The 17534-nt window shown below is 36.8% G+C and overlaps 1 protein-coding gene across 6 annotated transcripts in view; it reads right to left on the bottom strand.

Moving 5' to 3' along the window:
* Window positions 1-290: 290 nt before the first annotated feature.
* The window catches only part of KCNT2 (potassium sodium-activated channel subfamily T member 2), a 107092-nt gene continuing 89848 nt past the window's right edge, over window positions 291-17534 (bottom strand). For 4 of the 6 annotated variants that reach the window (XM_085511140.1, XM_085511141.1, XM_085511143.1 and 1 more), the window contains 7 exons: window positions 17047-17158; window positions 12138-12239; window positions 10776-10859; window positions 8731-8859; window positions 6803-7103; window positions 4829-4913; window positions 291-3731 (listed from right to left, as the gene is read on the bottom strand). In XM_085511140.1, coding sequence (XP_085367266.1) covers window positions 3620-3731; window positions 4829-4913; window positions 6803-7103; window positions 8731-8859; window positions 10776-10859; window positions 12138-12239; window positions 17047-17158 — 925 coding nt within the window. In that variant the 3' untranslated portion in view covers window positions 291-3619. The remainder of the gene's footprint in view (window positions 3732-4828; window positions 4914-6802; window positions 7104-8730; window positions 8860-10775; window positions 10860-12137; window positions 12240-17046; window positions 17159-17534) is intronic. The other 2 variants (XR_014932655.1, XM_085511142.1) reach the window with 2 other exon arrangements.

The raw sequence follows: 17534 nt of genomic DNA, 5'->3' as shown, positions 1-17534 counted from the left end.
TTTTCCTTCACAGCAGAAACTCAAAAAGTGTTTATTTTGCATTTTATTGATGTAGTAGTAAACAGATGCATAAGAAGTCTCCACTAACTTAAAATACTTTGAAGTATATGAGTTGTTAAAGAGGTAGGAAGCTAGTTGTGGGTGAAGGAACTCTTATGACACTTTGACTTGGATATGAAAATGAAAACTTCGTTAATTCATGCTACTGCAGACTTTGAGAACTCAAACTGTGTTAATGTGTGTTCTGGAACTAGAGTGAAGCAGTAAAGGAAACACAATGTATTCCACTGTAATACTTATCGTGACTTTTTATTGTAGAATACATAACTTTTTGTCCCTTTGGGGAAAACACTTCTGATAAGGTAGTAGTTATGTGCTAACACCTTTATCGGGATTTTGACTTCCAAATTTCCTGGTAGCTTTTCAGGAAGGGTTTGGTATAGAGAGCGTGTTTAACTTACTGATGAGTTATGAAGAGAAGAAAAAAGTATATATAAATACAAACTGAAATCAGCCATTTTCTTTGATTGAGAGGGAGAAAAAATGTTACTTGGCCATCTGGCTTCTGACAGTTGGTTTAGAATTTAACCACTTTCTTTTGTAAATGATCTTAAGTTTTATCTCTGTATTCACTGAGTAAGTTGTCATCACACAGAACTCTGTTCAAGTCTTCTGGACCCAATGACTCTAAAGCTTTATCATCCCTTCTCTAGTGCTGAGCATGGATATTACTGTTTCTCAACTTCACCTTTAGTCTCGCTGTATATTATTGCTGATAATCTAGACAAGAAGTATGTGATCACTGTAAAGTGATTCTCATAGATCTTCTTGCTTGGCCGCCAAGGAATATGTGTACTATCTAATTCAGTGTTCTTGTAGAGTACTCAGTATGATTATTGAAAGGTTTAAATCTCACTAGAATGAGGTCTGAAGATGTGCCAGGGGAAGCAAAGCTGTTCTGCTTCCAGCGTAAAAGGTGGCACATCTTGAACTACAGAAAATAGCAGTGTATCATCCATGGGTTATTAGAATTGCCTTGGATGAAGCTGTTACCTTTTATTGCCTTTCTCGTCTTCCAACAGAATTTGAAAAAATCCAAGTATTTTTGTTCAGAAAGATTGTCTTTGCTTTATTTTGGACACACTGCAAGTTTTCTCCGCCTGTTTTTGTTTGCTTTAGCAAATCTCCTAGGGCTAATGAGCAATTAAAAATCGATCAAGGCTGGGAAATATCAAGCAGCAATAGATACTGCTGTTCCACTAAGTTAGGTAAAAAATGGATATACCTGACTACTTATTTCTACTTGTTTACAGGCTGGTAAATGCCAGGCATGGAGTCCTCACTATTCATGTGGCAGAGTCTTTAAATCTGTCACAGTTACTTCAGGCAATGTACAGGGAATGTCTGAATTGGATGACACAGGGATATATTGTGCATATCCCACTGAAAGCAGAGTAGCTTGCAAGTTGTGAATACTAGGCATGTTCCTGAAATCCTGTTTGCCTCCTTGAGGCTCTGTTAGAAAGGCCTTCAGTATGAAACACTGAATTCTTTTAATATTTTGGAGTGAACACTGTATAAAACACTTCTCTTTTTTAGAAATACACAGCTGGAGTAGTCTTTTCATTGAAGGTATTAAAAATAAAGGCTATTCATTTTACAAACATAACTGTTTCTACACAATAGTTTCTATGTGATAGTTTCCATGATGCAACTTGGACAAGATTCTAAGAGATGATTTGAGCAACTGTTTCAGTTGATACATCCCTTTTCCCCAAAGTGCCCAGGAAATTTTGTCTTCAGAGTTTAATAACTGGATGGATTGTGTATGTGTGGAAGAAGACCTCATGTTATTCCTAATAGGAGTGTGATATGCGTTTGTTTTGTGGTGTTTTTTTTTCTTGCAACACTGGTAAGCATACTTGCATGTTCCTTAGGCAGCTTGGCATTTTATTTTTCAGAACAATATCAGCTATGCTTTTTTTTCCAAATAATAAAAAGAGAATATAAATGATTTTTGAGTGCATTTCTTAGTACACAGAGAACACCAAGGAAGTTCAAACAATTATCAGTTTTGCCACTTTAGTCCACGTGTCATTTTTTTTTTTCCCTAACAGTCCAATATTGATTGTTGTAGCAGGATGGTTTGAACGTTAAGGACTTTCTTCCCCTTTTGTGACAGACAGCAAAGCAAGAATGCAGTTTTTGAAGGTCGCATACAGCCATGTTTAATTCTGTAAAAGTCTTGACCAAAACTTCTGGGATTCTCATATATGTAGACTGAAGATTCTGTAGCAGCTTCAGATGCTTCACACACTGTTGAGGCTTTCTTGCATAGCTAATGCCAAAACCAAGCCTTCAAATCCACTTAATGTAGTCATAGAATCATAGAATTACCCAGGCTGGAAAAGATCTCGAAGATCATCAAGTCCAACCACAGCCTAGCCATAGTACCCTAACTCTAACATCCCTCAGCTAAAGTAATGTTGTGTTCCATTCATTTTATGGAATAGATTATGAGCTTTTCTCATTTTCATTATGATATGTAATTTCATATGAACAAGTATCATATTTGGGTAATGTGAATGACTAGGTATGTTGGTAGTTTGAACATTTGGAGTTCTAGCATCAGCACAAGTGTAGGGAGGATCTGTGGTATTAGTTACTCCTTAGGGTGGTGATTGCTTTTGGCATCATCCACTGAGTTTCTCGCTGACCCAGTTGATCTAGTGGATGGTAACCCTGCTTATGGCAGGTAGAGTGGAACTTGATGATAATTAAGCTCTCTTTCAACCAAGCCATTTTATGACTGACCACTTATGTTAAATGGTTCATTTTTCATCCGAGCTACCATTGTTTGTAGCTTCATGTACTGTCTTACCAGATTTTTGCAAATTTAAGAGGCTGCTTTTATGTAATTCCTGTATCTTTTTGAAACTTCTGTTTCATTTACTCTATGAAATGCTCCTTTTTGAAATGACTTTGTGACATATTAGGCTTCTTTGAGCTCATTCTTCAGTAGATGTACCTCAGGTCTTAACCTGTACAGTGTGACTAAGCTGTGTCATCTCTTAAACTCACAGGGCAAACATTCAAGTCCTAGAGGCCAAAATGGGAGTGAAACGAGGTGTTCAAATAAAAATGAGTGACAAACTAAGCTTGAAAATTCTCAGAGATTGTATTCTTGGCACAAGCAGCCTCTTTGGCAGTTTTAAATATTAACATATTTTCCACTGTATGTACCTGATCCCTCGATGGACATCAGATAATCTTTTATGATGTATGTCAGAAACTTATTCACTGACATGCTGCCACCTTGATAGATATACTTAGAAGCTTCTAAGTGAAACATGTTGGAATCTGTCACTTCTTTAATCATTTCTTCATATTGGTTAAATCATAGCAGTTTTCTGCTAAAGTTCAACTACAGTGTTGAACAGGTGACAGGCTTGACAATCATTAGGAAACTCATAAGAGTTTCTGGAGACCATGTTTCTAAAATTAGTGACTTACCCGCTGTCACTTTGTTTCCAAAAGCTGAATAAAATGTACCACTTAGTTTTCAAAATGATTGGTGGAAACTGTATGTATAAAATTGTTAATTTTGTTGAATTACGTATCAAAGTTGTGTTTCCTCTCTGGTATCTTGTCCCACTGTATTGCAGAAGCTATCTTTTCGGCTGGATGCTGTATTTGGAACATAAGCCAATGGATCAGGTCGGATCAAGTATCTACAAAAAGAAATTAAAATTCTTATTAAACAGACTTGGCACTAGCAAGAATTAGTAAACATACTATAGTAATGCTGTTAAAAAGATCTGAGGAAGAGTTAGATTTAATCTACTTTCCGATGGTTAACTTGGACAAGTTGGTAATGCCACTCATACTAGATAGTAGTTTCATACCGTGTCTCCCTAGGCATCATCTGGATGTACTAGGCACAGTTATACCTTAATTTTGACCAAGAGCCATCTGATGTGTCTGCTCTTTTCCTAGAAATCTACTACGGTCACTGAACACACAAGTTTGCCAGTAACTCAATCTATTTATACATTTGCTTTATTTGTTATGCTTTGAAGAAGGGGCAAAAGTAAATCAGAGTGAATTCTAAAATAATTTTGTGTGTAAACTAGGGACACACTTCAAACTATGCTTAACAAGTAAAAAGCGTAATATTGATAAGCACTATATAGGCTGATACACTAAAGATGGACCCTTACTCTTGAATTTCAAGTGGATCTAACTGCTGCAAATGCTTCTTTCAGTGCAGTTCATCTGCAAATGCTGAGACAATTTCCTCATGTGGTAGCTCAAAACTGTATATTATCTGATATGCTTTTTAATTGCTCTGGAATTTGTGAGTGAGAAAACAGTGTGGAAAGACAACTATTTGTTTAGTCTCTCCACTAATAATCCCCCTTGAGTGAAGCTGAGCTGACTGCCTAGTCAGGAGAAACAGAGAATGAGATGATGCACACTCCCAAGTGTCAGGAAATGAACATAAATCAAGCTTGGTAAAAATATGAGCGTGTACAGGCCAGGCTAAGGTTGTGTGGGTAGAACACAGCAAATCCAGTATCTCTGCAAAATTATGCATTATTGGTTTGCTGAATATCATGTTTTTGCAAAGGAGGAAAAAGGAAAGCAGGCACTTAGGCTTTTCACATACCACTGATGTATACATATATGTACAATTAGATGTCTATTTAGATAGAAGTCTTCATCTTAATATTTTTCAGGTGCATGGGAACGTGTTCCCACTGCCCCAGCAGAAATATAATAAAAGAAACTTTGCCCTTCTTGTGATTTTTATTTTTCTTTAACTTACACTATATCATTCAGCTCTAATCTTGTGTCTGGAGAGGGATTGATCAGGATGTAAGAAAGGTTGTTCTGATGATCATTCATTTCATCTGGAGGACAAAGATAAACATACCAAATTAGGTTTGAAAGCATATTGCCAAAGGTATAATTAGTAACAACATAATTTGAAAGATTATCTTTTTTGGCTTAGAGTTGTCAAATAAAATATATCAGATGCCAAGGTAATACCAAATAATTAGATCTATCTGATGTACCATCTTTTGAGTTACCAGCTCTCCAAACATGCTTTCTTTCTGAGTGTTCTGAAATATATTCTTTTGCACTTCTTTCCAGTTACACCAATTCTTAATACAGCTTGATTTTATTTCAGCCAGTGTGTTACATGGCTTATGACAGCAAGTTGGAGGTAGCCGAGGCTAAATGTAGGTAATTCTCATCCACTTACTTTTTTTTTTTTTTCCAAAAGTATTTTAACAAGTTATACAAATGCATTTACCAGTATATTAGCACCATCATGCCCCTGCTAAAGGCTTGCATAACCAAACAAGTGTTATGCCTCAATCTGATTAAGTGAATTCACAGCTAATTGAATTTAGAATTGAAGGTCTCAGAGGTTATGTTATCAGTATAAAGAAAGCCGAAGATGTAAAATTGGCTTTAGGATTATTCCCACACATGGAGACTGGTAAGCAGCTGTGGTAATTCTTTTTCAGTGACCCCCATTCTTATGCAGGGAGATAGTACTGAGGAATATGATTAACTTTGGCAGTGAGTGAACTGGCATGATTGATTTCTGCCAGTTTGGAGGAATGAAGATTAAGAAGTTTCTGTTTTATGCTTCATACTTAATTGGATGAGCAGAGTGTGATCTAGCTTTAAGGTGGGTGAAAGGCTCGTGGCATTTATTAATATGAGGGAGGCAGAAAGATAGCAGTGGGAATGTGATAGTCCAGGTTTGCAGCTGACTTAATCTGTAAAATTGAAGTTTTCTTGTAACTAATATAAATGGGAATCAAATTCACAAAGTTCTTGTGGCTGACTAAATGTTAGTGTGGCCTTAGTCACTTCTGCAAAATTCTTAGCCCTGATTCCTCTTGCTGAGAGTCATGCAGTATCCACATAGAAGGCATGAGTAATAACTGTCCAGCTGGAGCATGGAATAAAATGCCTGTATGTAATTGTAAGATTGAACAAAATTATTGCCATATATCTGTAGTAGACTCCTCTCACAACAAACATGATGTGTACATAGCAATGGTAAGAACTGCTGGGCAGTAAGTTGAGAGTGGTGTTACAGGATATTTTACTATTGTATTAAGAATGTGTTGTTAAAATAAACCAAGAAAATTCATTTTCCTAGGAAATAGATGTCTTAGGCACTAGTCAAATTTAAATACAATTGTTTCAAAAATGAGAATGCATTTGTGAAAGGGTGTTTTTTTGTGTTTTGAGTGGAAATTGAGTATGGGAACCTCAGTGTTGGTTATTACAAACAAGAAAGCACTAAGTTTTGTACTGAACCTCCAGTACAGTTGGATAAGTTGATATTTATGAATTCTTAGTTTTCCTAGTAATAAGAGTACCACGGTTTTGCGAATTTCTATACAGCTGGCCATAAAGCCAAGATCGTGGAGGGCCATCCCACGCAGCTGTGGTGCATATATTAAAGGGGTGTTACAGAATTCTTGTCAATATTGTGGGCTTTTAAAGTTCTTATGTTGCTGGAAATGGACTTGGTTTGTAAAAGCAGCCTATAAAAATACTTCATAAAATGACTTCTATGTGACACTTCTGCATTCATTTTAAACACCTGGTTAAAATTTATCCTCCTTCATACAGACAAGTCTCCACCCTGACTTAAAAACAAACTTCACAGCAATTCTGTCTTCATTTATACTTGAACCAATTAGTTTATGGCATCCATAAAAATGAGGCCTTTTTTCTATAGTACCGGTATTTTTGTTAAAGTATTGCATACCGTATCCTGCTGGAGAAAGGCCCAGATGTTTCATTCTGTTCTTCACGAGTTCAGCAAGTTCCTGTCTTTCTGACCTTCTGTAAAGGTTCATTCGCTGCTGGCTTATCCTCTCAGCTGTTTTACCAGAGTGTCTTGGTACTCTTCGGCTCAGCCGTCGAGCCCACTGCATGCTTTTTCGTCGTAACAAGGGATGGTCAGACTGATCACTAGATGTTGAATTACGATGATTATTCCGATAATTGACCTGATCTCTGGTGTCTTTAGTGTCCTCCCATTCTTCTACACTGATAGAGATTTGAGACTTGAAAGGAAAGTTATGAGAGAAAGGTCATTAAAAATGGAAGTGGAGTAAAATGTTTTCAGTAGTGCAGCTGAAAATCCTATTTTTAGAAATTCAAGTTATATAACTTGAGATTATCTAAACTACTGTTTAGATATATGTTGTGAATTCATTAGGGAGTAATTCAACACTTATTGCGCTGCTGAGGGCTCTCTTAAGATGAAAGGCAAATGTCTTCTCTTACCAGTGTGATTCACGGCACGTTTCAGAGGTAATCTGAAGTTTCTACCTTTAGGTACAGTTGTGCTGCTTTTTCACCAAGACAATTAAGAAAAAAAGCAAGTTTAAAAGCATCAAAATCTGGTCTTTAACTGTTTTCTTCATTTCACCTAATAACTCAAGTAGGTGGACTACATATGTAGTTGTAACATACAAAAAGAAAATAAGAAATATAAGGGGAAACACTACACATCCTCTCTTTTCAAGTTGTTTTAACTTCAGTGTAAGATTTAGCTAATACTATCAGTTTTTTGAAACCGCTGATAATGAGTTGTTCTTGTGATATTTAAAACATGTATTTCACTCTCATTGAAATAGTAAACAATCCCTGGTATCAGTACATCCTATTACCCAGTTACTACCTGGTTTCTGATGAGGGATTTCAGCTTTTTTACCTTGGAGAAGAAAAGGCTCCAGGGAGACCTCCTGGAGGCCTTCCATTACTTATAATTGAGCTTATAATTGAGAGTGATACAGACTTCTTGTAGGGGAAAATATTGATAAGACAAGGGGAGAATGGTTTTAAACTAAAAGAGGGGAGATTGAGTTTAGATTTTATGATGAAATTCTTTACTCGGAGTGTGGTGAGAGCCTGGCATGGGCTGCCCATAGAATTTGTGGATGCACCATCACTGGAGATGTTCAAGTTCAGATTGACTGGGGCCCTGGCAGCCTCATCTAGTGAGCGGTGAACCTGTCCATGGCAGTGAGTTGGAACTGTGTAAGCCTTAAGGGCCCTTCCCATCCCAAGCCATTCTTAGATTCTGTGACTGATCTCGATGCGTTGAGTATTGGTGTTTTATTTTGGTTTTCTTGTCCTGTTTTTATTTTATTTTTTTTTTTAAGCATAAAAAAAGGATGGCTTGAAAGTGGTTATTGCTTACTTAATAGAATTCCTAATAACAGAAAGAGTTAATATGCTCAAAGTGATCTGTGAGTAAAGTAGATTTATCTGCAGTGCTGACAAGTCTCTAAATTTCTTTTTTTCCTTTTAGGAAAAAAGTCTGAAAGCAAAATTCTGTTGATTTTATCAGTGTTGAAAATAATCTTAAAGGCTTACCACACTGGTTGTACAGCATATTGATAGTGCTGTTAGTTGTCACTACATGCAAGGTTAGACTAAAGCTAACTATCAGAGCCTGTCCTACCTGTGCTTGAGCTATTCTTTCAGTCAGCTGCTTCTTTGTGGATGAGCAAAGGAATGAAAATCTGTACGTAGACTGGGCAATGTGTTAACCTGACTGTATATGCATCAGCAGGTGGTGACCTTCAGTGGGCTGGAATTAGGTGCTTTTTCAGACATGGCATTCCCAATGCTCTTTAAATAAGAGGTAACAAAATCCCATGAGAGTATAGTAAACTGACATACTTCAGACGTTGTAAGCTTTTGGGATTCTGTCCTGTAGACTCCAATTGGAATGTCTCCTGTAGAAGAACAAAGTTTCTGATATAGTCTGGCATATGTTCTAATCCATAAATCCTCTTCTGTGATTTTCATCTGAACAAATAATAATAGGAAGAAAACTTAAACTCATGAGGGCTTACCTCTTGTTCATTATAGTACTCTTGAAATTTTTTGGAAACCAAGTGCTAACTGGTAGTGATCATATTGTAGCATTGCACCTTTCATCCACAATAAACCTGAAATTTCTAGAGGTTGTAGACATCGTTCCCTTGTTCTCTGTTCGGGAGACACTACAGTGCAAATGGTTCAGACTGATGGAACGACCTGTCTTTGTTTTAAAGTTACTCAAAAACTTCCTTCATACATCTGAGTCAAATGTAAATGATGAATTAAGTATTAGCAGTACTAAGAATCTGGTGGCAGGCTGAAGAACAAGCACGTATTTTGAGTGCATCCTGACAAGTGTACTTTACACTGCATGTGGAGTATTTGGGAGAAGGGAAGAAGGCAATATGTTAAATGTAAATGTGTAAGAATGAGTTCTTAAATTAATTTCAAGTAACTAACATCTTACATGAGCTTTATTTCAAGATATGTGAGCCTCTTGTTAGAGATACAGCTAAATGACATTTGCTGTAACAAAGTTAATTGAGTGACCAATAGACTCTGAAGTGGTTTTCTTCAAAACAAACTCCTTCAAGCAATGTTATTTAGAGCAAAGATAACTTCCTTTTTGAGAGCAACAACCTATGATGCTTTATACTTGACTAGAAAGCAACTGGCAAATGACTCAACTTCTATTAATATCTTTCCTACTGTGGTTGATGGGTATGGGAGAAAATAAAGTTGAGTAGAGTAACCCACTTATAATATTTTTAACTCTGGATGGAGGGTATTGACATGTGAATGAGATGACTTTTGCATTTCACTGAAATGCACCAAATGACCTCCGTTTAGGTATGTGTATAGATGATTTTTATGTAAGATTCAATTTTGCCCTCCATTACCTATGATGGAAGAAGTTATAAAATAGTGTTACAAATAAGTACTAATCAGGATGAACTACACGGGAAGAGTTTCTTGTTTTTGATAAACGTAGGTTGTTCTGAAAGTCATATCTTCTATTTATTTCAGTGGAAACTAAAACAGGTATCAAGAGCACAATAACATCGTTTGATAGAGCAAATTCTCAGCTACAAAACACCATGTTTCAGTGCAATCACAGCCACTAGCTTATGCATTTTCATCCATAATGAGCAAGAGCCTATGTGCTGTGCCCATAAAAGTCAGCATGGCTGTCCAGAATGTGGTTTGTATTTCATGTTGCTGCCACCTCTGCTGAACTGAACCACTCACTGTGTTTACATCCAGTGTGATTTCTGTAGGCATTCAGCAAGCCTAAGTGAGAGTCAGAAGATGCCATTTTCTCACATGGAGGAATTCATTGGCCTTTGCTTCAAATGCACTTCCATGTCAGAAGCCATTTTGTCAGACTGCCACTGTGGCTATCTGTTGCATTATAGCAAAATGTAACAGAATACTGGTGGGAATGTTCAACCTCTGCTGCCGCACCACCAATGTCTGTCTCTGACACCATGAGCAAAATAATAAATAGGAGACGTGTCTTTTGGAGCAGCCCTTGTGTTCGGTTAATATAATTGGTTACTGAACTGCCATACGCATCTATTAAAACAATAACAACAAATAAACTTGCACTTTTCTTGCATATTCCTGTATTTCTTTATGCTTCGGGGTATGTATTGTGTTTTGTGGGGTGGGGAGGATTGGTTTGTTCGGTCATTGGTTTATTTTTGAAATAACTAAAACTATGCATGTTTTCTACCAAATTTCCTGTTGTTCCTTTTCTCCCTGCTGAAAAAGGAAACAGATGGGCTTTCTTGGTATTCAACAAACAAAACTTTTCTACAAAGGAAGTAGAGGTGTTTTGCAAACCATATGGAATATTCTCTGTTGCTTTGTAATAGTAAATATACTTTTTTAAAACTTACTGAACAAAGAAACCCAGATCCTGGTGTTGTATCGAGTCCCAGGAGAAGTCTTGTGATAGAGATCATATAATCTTTCACAAATGACTGCAAGATTTTTGACAGAAGACACAGAAAGACAGAAAAAAAGCTTCAGTGAATAGATGAGCAGATAACCATATGCACCATATGTGAATTCCACAGAAACTGTACATCTGTGTTTAAAGTCAATATCTTCTAAGTATCTTTATCAGTGCAGAAATAGTTATTTCTTTATGCATGCTGAATCTATTGATTAAAAAAGAAAGAAACAAACAAAATTGGTTCTGCACATATATATCCATAGAGGAGTCAAGGACATGATGAGGTAGCTTGAAAAGTAAGATATTTATCAATGGAAGTAACTTGTTAGAATTTGTTAATTGTGAAACTTTAATGACTATCTTCTTTGCATAGGAAATGCTGTACTATGTTAGGTGAAGATGCAGCATAGAGTAGTGGGTAATATTAAGGTGAGGTTTCTATTATTTTAACTAAAACTGGAGTAATTTGTCTTTGCTGGTCCAGATAATAAGGTGAAATCTGCCTTATCCTAAATCAGGCTTGTTGCTTTGGTAGAATGATAGAAATTAGAGAGGACTAACCAAACTAAATGTAGGAATGCATGCTAAGGAGGCCAGGAATGCACATTAGATAAGCTAAAACTGGAAATGTTTCACCTCCTTATCAATTGGACTGCTGGAATCAGAAAGCCATGTGTGCTCTGCTAACTGTGGTAGATCTGTTTGTTCATTGCCACCTCTTGGGTGTAGAAAGGCAGCATTCAAAGCAGGCTATCCTTCCTTGGAACGGAACTTGCAACTAGCTCTTTGGCTTCAAAGAGTGATGGCTTCATGAATGAGCTGTTTACCTGGAGGTCTAGTTGGCAAGAGTAAGAGGATAAGACAGGATGAAGTAATAAAAGCTTCTATCAGCAAGTGAAGGTTGCTGATAAATTATTCATACAAATATTTCTATTGATTTTTGTGATTAGAGGCACTATTTTGTTGGAATGGGCAATGAGTATTTAATACTTTGCTTAATGTTTTGTAATCTGAATTTTATACAGTTTGTATTAAAACTACCCATTGTTCTGTGGAGAGATTCACAGTATTATAATATTTAAAAGGACTTTGTTCAAGGACAGTCAGTTTTGGTTTGGTGACTGCAAGCAGTGCTGTCAGATAGAATGCGCTCCATGGTCTTTTACCTTTGATTGTTCCTGGCACAACACCTATATTAATGTGTTTATGTAGGAAAACAAGATAATCCAACAATTAAGTACAAAAAATGGGTGACAACATGGCATGCCTTCGTTAAATGAAGGTACATGGTTATTCACAGTACCTGGTACAGCAGTGTGTCCAACATACTGATGCTGAAAACCCTGCCAGCGGCGAAAGGAAGTCGAAACATAAATGCTAAATTAGATCCCTTCTCCCGTTCTTTCTGTATGGAAATTAAAAATAATGGGGGGAAAAATAATTACTGCTTTTGGAGGGATTATAGTAACAACTTGGTGCTATTTTGAAAGAGATAAAAATTATAAAAATCACTTTTCTCTGAATGTACTTTCCATGAATACATAGCCTGCATTATATACTTAAAAGTTTTCCAGGTTGAAAGCTTTTGTTAAATGCATATGTTGTTTAAATCATTATATCTGTAATTTGATGTTCTACCAAATCATCTTAAACAGAGATTGAGGTACTTCAACTGTGTTTAAAGCAAAGCTCTTTTTATTCCTTATCCAGATTTCTTGGACAGTGGACTCTAATTCATGTTCAGAAAGCCTACTAGCAACATGAATTATGAACAGAGGAAACAGATCAGACAGAATAGGGCAGACATTTTCTGCTTTGATGCTTCTGGGGAAGAGGAGCAGAAAAACATAAATAGTTATTCATTTTTCTTATCACAGCTCATACATAGAGAAATCGAAGCAATGTGCTTCCTATTCCTTCCATTATTGGTGAGTAAAACTATAGATTTGAAGTAATTTTTCCTATTTTAAGGAGGGGCAATGTATCAAGCTTCCATCTCGGAGTTGTAATAAAGAGCATGTTCTCAAAGTACAGGGAAGTCATGTTTTTTAATATTGAATGGAGAGGCATATGCATCACATACATGCACCAGTCTGTGCTTGGGGCTAACACGCTCAGAGGCAGCTTTGTGGGGTGGGATATGGGGGTCCTGGTGGATTCAGAATTGAACGTGAGTTGACAGTGAGCCCTTGCTGCAAAGGCAGCTAACTGGGAGTTAGGAGGAGTATTGCCAGTAGGTCAAGGGAGGTGATATCTTCCCCTCTTCTCAGCACTGGTGAGGCCAAGTGTGGAACACAGTGCGTAGTTCTGGGCTCCCCAGTACAAGAAGAACGTGGATGTTCTGGAGAAAGTCAAGCTAAGCATTACTATGATGATCAAGGTTTTGAAGCATAAGGAAAGGATGAGAAAGTACTCAGACAAAACAGTCTCAAGAAAAGGTATGGGGAGCTGTGGGTGGGTTGGTTGATGCTGATTTTGTTATTGTATACAAATATTTGAAGGGAAGATAAAAAGATGGTGGAGCTAGGTTCTTTTTAGTGGTACCCAGTACGAGGACAAGAGGAAATGGGCATAAACTGAAATGCAAATGGTTCTTTCTGAGCATGTGGAAATATTTTACTGTTTTGGGTGACAAAGTAGCAAAACGTGTGGAGTCCTTCCTTGGAAATGAGCAAAAAATGTCTGGATATGGTCCTGGGCAACCTACTCCAGGTGACCCTCTTTGAGCAAGGGCCATTCTCCAGAAAACTTCAAGAAGTTGCTTTCAAGTCCAACCATGCTCTGATTCTGTGATACGCAAAGTCTGTTCTAGCTTGTGAATCATCCAATGCAACTCATTAAGTCAAAGCTCATTCCTAACCAGGTTGACACAGATACTTCTAACTGGCCTTGTCAAACAGATTGCATCTTTCACTAGCAGTTCTTGAGTTCAAATAGGAACTCAAAATCTCAAAGTTCAAAGTGCCACTGTGACTGAAGTTGTGAGGTTACTGATTTGCTGCAAGTACTTCTCCAGCTGGTGGTGGGGGTACCAAAGCCTGCTGCGTAGTATAGTCCAACACTTCTGGCACTGTTTTTGAGCTCCCACTGTGACTGAGGCCATGTGAGCTGCTCTGTTTACTTTTAAAATGTTAGCTACGTTCCGGCTTACTGGCTAAATAAGCTTTCCACAAAACAGCAGGTTATTTGCTAATTTGCAAGCAGGTCAAGACTACAGGTGCAGGCCCATATATATGGCAAATTATCAATAAGCAGACTCCTGTCATTTTATATGCAGATATGTCTATGTCAGTGCTTTTCTAGTTATCAATGGGGAAATAATTGTAGTTAACATGTTCAACTTCACTTTCTTTCCAAAGACTCTATTTCCATATTATTCAGCTTAGGTTTATTTATCATATTTTTCAAATAAAATCACTTACGTCAGCTTGCTATTGTAGTTGTTGAGAGTCTTTGCTTGCGATGCAGGTAAGCAAAGTAAAGCTAAATGGGAAAATTATCTTGTATATGTTTATTCTATATGGTCACACTCCTTTGTGCTTTTATGTCACTAGGTCATATGAAGAAAATATGCCCTTATAGGTCTTCCTTGTTTATGAAGTATAACTGACATAGCAATTAGAGTATATGCTTATTAATTCCAACAGGCAACGTTGTCCTGTCCACAGGAGATATTTAGAGATGCTAGTGCAGAGCATGTGTGTTTTTTTTACGAGTAACGTCCTTAAAAAATCCATTTTGCTCCTGACAATAAATACTCTTTAAAGCGTACTAGAATCTTAAGTATCCTTGTAGTTAGAATATTTTGCATTGTAAGGGTAAGATCATTTTTATTTGATGCTACTGTATCAGTTTGAGTTGCATTGTATTTCTGGAACAATGTAATCACTAAAAGCACGGCAGAAATGCCAGTTTAACTGAGGAAAATCAATAACTTAAATGAAGAACCAAAGAAGCATGTGTCCAGGTGCATACATTTTGGGGTTGGTTGTTTTTCAGAAAGTAATTTCAAAAGCATCTGGTAAACTTGCTTCTGTTGTAGAATCGATTAAAAAAAAATACTATATACTTCATTATCCTTAATAAGTTCAGTGTGTTTAGACTTAGAGTTTAAATCTGCCCTTTGTGGTTTAGTTTCATTGCTAAGATTCATGGCTGTTTCTGAGGAACATTAGACCAAATAGAAGTATTGAGCTGAAATCTCAACTCAAGCAAGGGAAAGAGGACTGTTGTCTTGCAAAGAGGGCGGAGGGACGGAAGCTTGATTCTGTTGAAGTGGTAGCAAAGCTCTATATTTTTATTCGTCTATGACTCAACTTTTCTTTACCATGAAAAAGATGTATGCAGGCCCAATGCACACATGTTCTGGTTGAAATAGCAAAGGATGTTTCTAACAAGTTTATTTCAGATAAAATTACAGAAAGCAGCTGCCTCCATTGTACAAAGAACACTTACTTAGATATGCTAGTATAGACAAGATATAGACAAGACCTTGAGTATTTATTTTGTAGCTCTACATCGTATATTTGAATGCCTTTCGTTTATTGCAAAGTAGAAGATAGGAGTTGAAGAAACTCCTATGAATGAAAACTCATGCATTGTGCGGCAAATACTTTAATATTGAAACTATGCTTTCATAGCATACATTACATTACATTCTTCGAATCGTGCCACAAAATATTTTATGAGCAACTGTGGCAATCATAAGAAAAAGTCATTTGAATGAGGTGTAAAGCTTTATCCTTCCATCTTTTGGGGAGAATTTGCTGAGGATTTTGGTTTGAACGGGTGGTTAGGGCAAAGGACTTATTTGAGAAATACTTTTGCTTTGTATCCAAAGGCATATAGACCATTTGGTCTACTTTAAAACAAGAGCCTGTACATTTATTTTTCCCCTTTATATTAAGTTTCTTATATTGCTTCCTTTCTTTTATTACAGACCTGCTCGCTCTTTTTTTTTTTTTTTTCTGGCTTAAAATAGTTCTGTGAGAAATGCAATTTTTACTCAGGCATCTGGTGTTGATGTTTTTTCTCTATTACCTGCATTCCCATTGGTCTACCCAAGAGTATTGCAGATGCAGAAGCCAGAAATATGTCAGAACACCTGAGATGTTTTTTTTTTTTCCATGTGTGATGCCCAGCAGATCCTTCTCTGATGCTTTTTATTTTTTTTAAGTTCATGAGAAAGGAGATATAACCACTCAAAGAAAAAGCATAGATCATTTCTAGGAACATAAATAACAGACCATGGTGCGTGTGCAGTTTGATAGAATGCACACATAGAGATAATGTTTTAAGATAGTTATTTACTTCATCCTCAGTCTTAGCTTTGTGGTTGTGGTTTGATGCAAGTCAGGAAGTTCAGAATTATCACTCTTTTTTGATTAGTAACAAATGTGCACTTCTGATTTTGGTAGTTCCTAGTATGTGCCATGCTTCTCTGTATTGGCATTTAATTTATAGTTTATTTTTCTGGGGGGGTTGCATTTTGTTAGAACATGAGAGAATGTCAGTGTGGCTCAAGTTTTTATTGTGATTTTAACTTCTTACTATTTTTAAGTAAATGCATAGTCCATAATTGTTAATACTGTGATGCCAGTTACTAAAGACTAATTGAAAGCTAACCTGAAGCCCTGCTTTGGCCCTCTGTCAGTGGTTGAAAGAGGTGTACAGCCCATCCTGATTTACTATATTCTCCTGCAATATAGACAGCAGTATGGAACTGCCATGGAAGGCTGTAAATATTGTGTACAGGCAATGCAAAGTTACTGTAAGGAACATACAAGGACATGGCACGCCGCACACGTGTTTTGGGGTCATCCAAAAACATAAATGTCATGAAGTTCAGTGGCTTGCTACTGAGAACAGTCAAGTGCATTGTTAGATCTTATAAATACTAGTTGGTGCCCATGTGAGATACAGCTGATTGAAATACAGCCACAGAAAATTCTTTTTAGTCCCTTTCTTGATGTGAGTGATTTGGGATCGTTATCCTCCACCTCTCCAGTACTTCATGGTATCTTGGACTATTTTCCTAAGTGCTTCTGTTCTGGCCTTAAATTATTATAAAATCCTTACAGGTGATCAAACAAAAAACTTGAATATTTGTGTTACAACCATGAAATGATTTCACTGTTTCCACATGTTTTGGTAGCATTGTTAAAAAATCATAAAATGTTTTCAAATTGTAACTTTTAAATCTCCTTACTCACCTTTTCCAATTTGGATAGAGCGAGAGAATAGCAGTCTTTGGCTCTGAATTGCATGAATCTCATATTGGCAGGGTGAGTTAGTTCTGTGATAATGCTTAGGCTTGAGAACAACCTGTATTTTAAAAGAATGTTGTAGTTTTAAGCTCTAATTCACAAATTCACAGTTCACAAATGTAAGGCTCTACATAATGCTGTGACTTGTGTTCATGTCCATGTTTTCAATTAAGCAGCTGAGAACTTCAGCTTTTTTCAGCAGTATAAAAAGCTCGTATAATTCACTCTGATATAAGACTCTTTATTGTGTTTTACCAGTAATACGCGACAGTCATTAATCATTTTGTATGCTTTTCTTGGAACATGATCGTAGTGAGGTAATGCCAAATAGATTACACAGTGCATTTTTTCAACTCTTTAGTCCTTGCCCTCAGTTTTACAGGGATGAGCTTCACTGAACTAGTAATTCAAGTAGAGCCCAAATGTGGCAAAAT

This window comes from Coturnix japonica, chromosome 11 (assembly GCF_054131305.1).
Source record: "Coturnix japonica strain WE chromosome 11, WE-NBRP24, whole genome shotgun sequence".
Lineage (NCBI taxonomy): Eukaryota > Metazoa > Chordata > Aves > Galliformes > Phasianidae > Coturnix > Coturnix japonica.
Note: the sequence above shows the minus strand (reverse complement) of the source record. Positions and strands in the feature narration are given on the sequence as shown.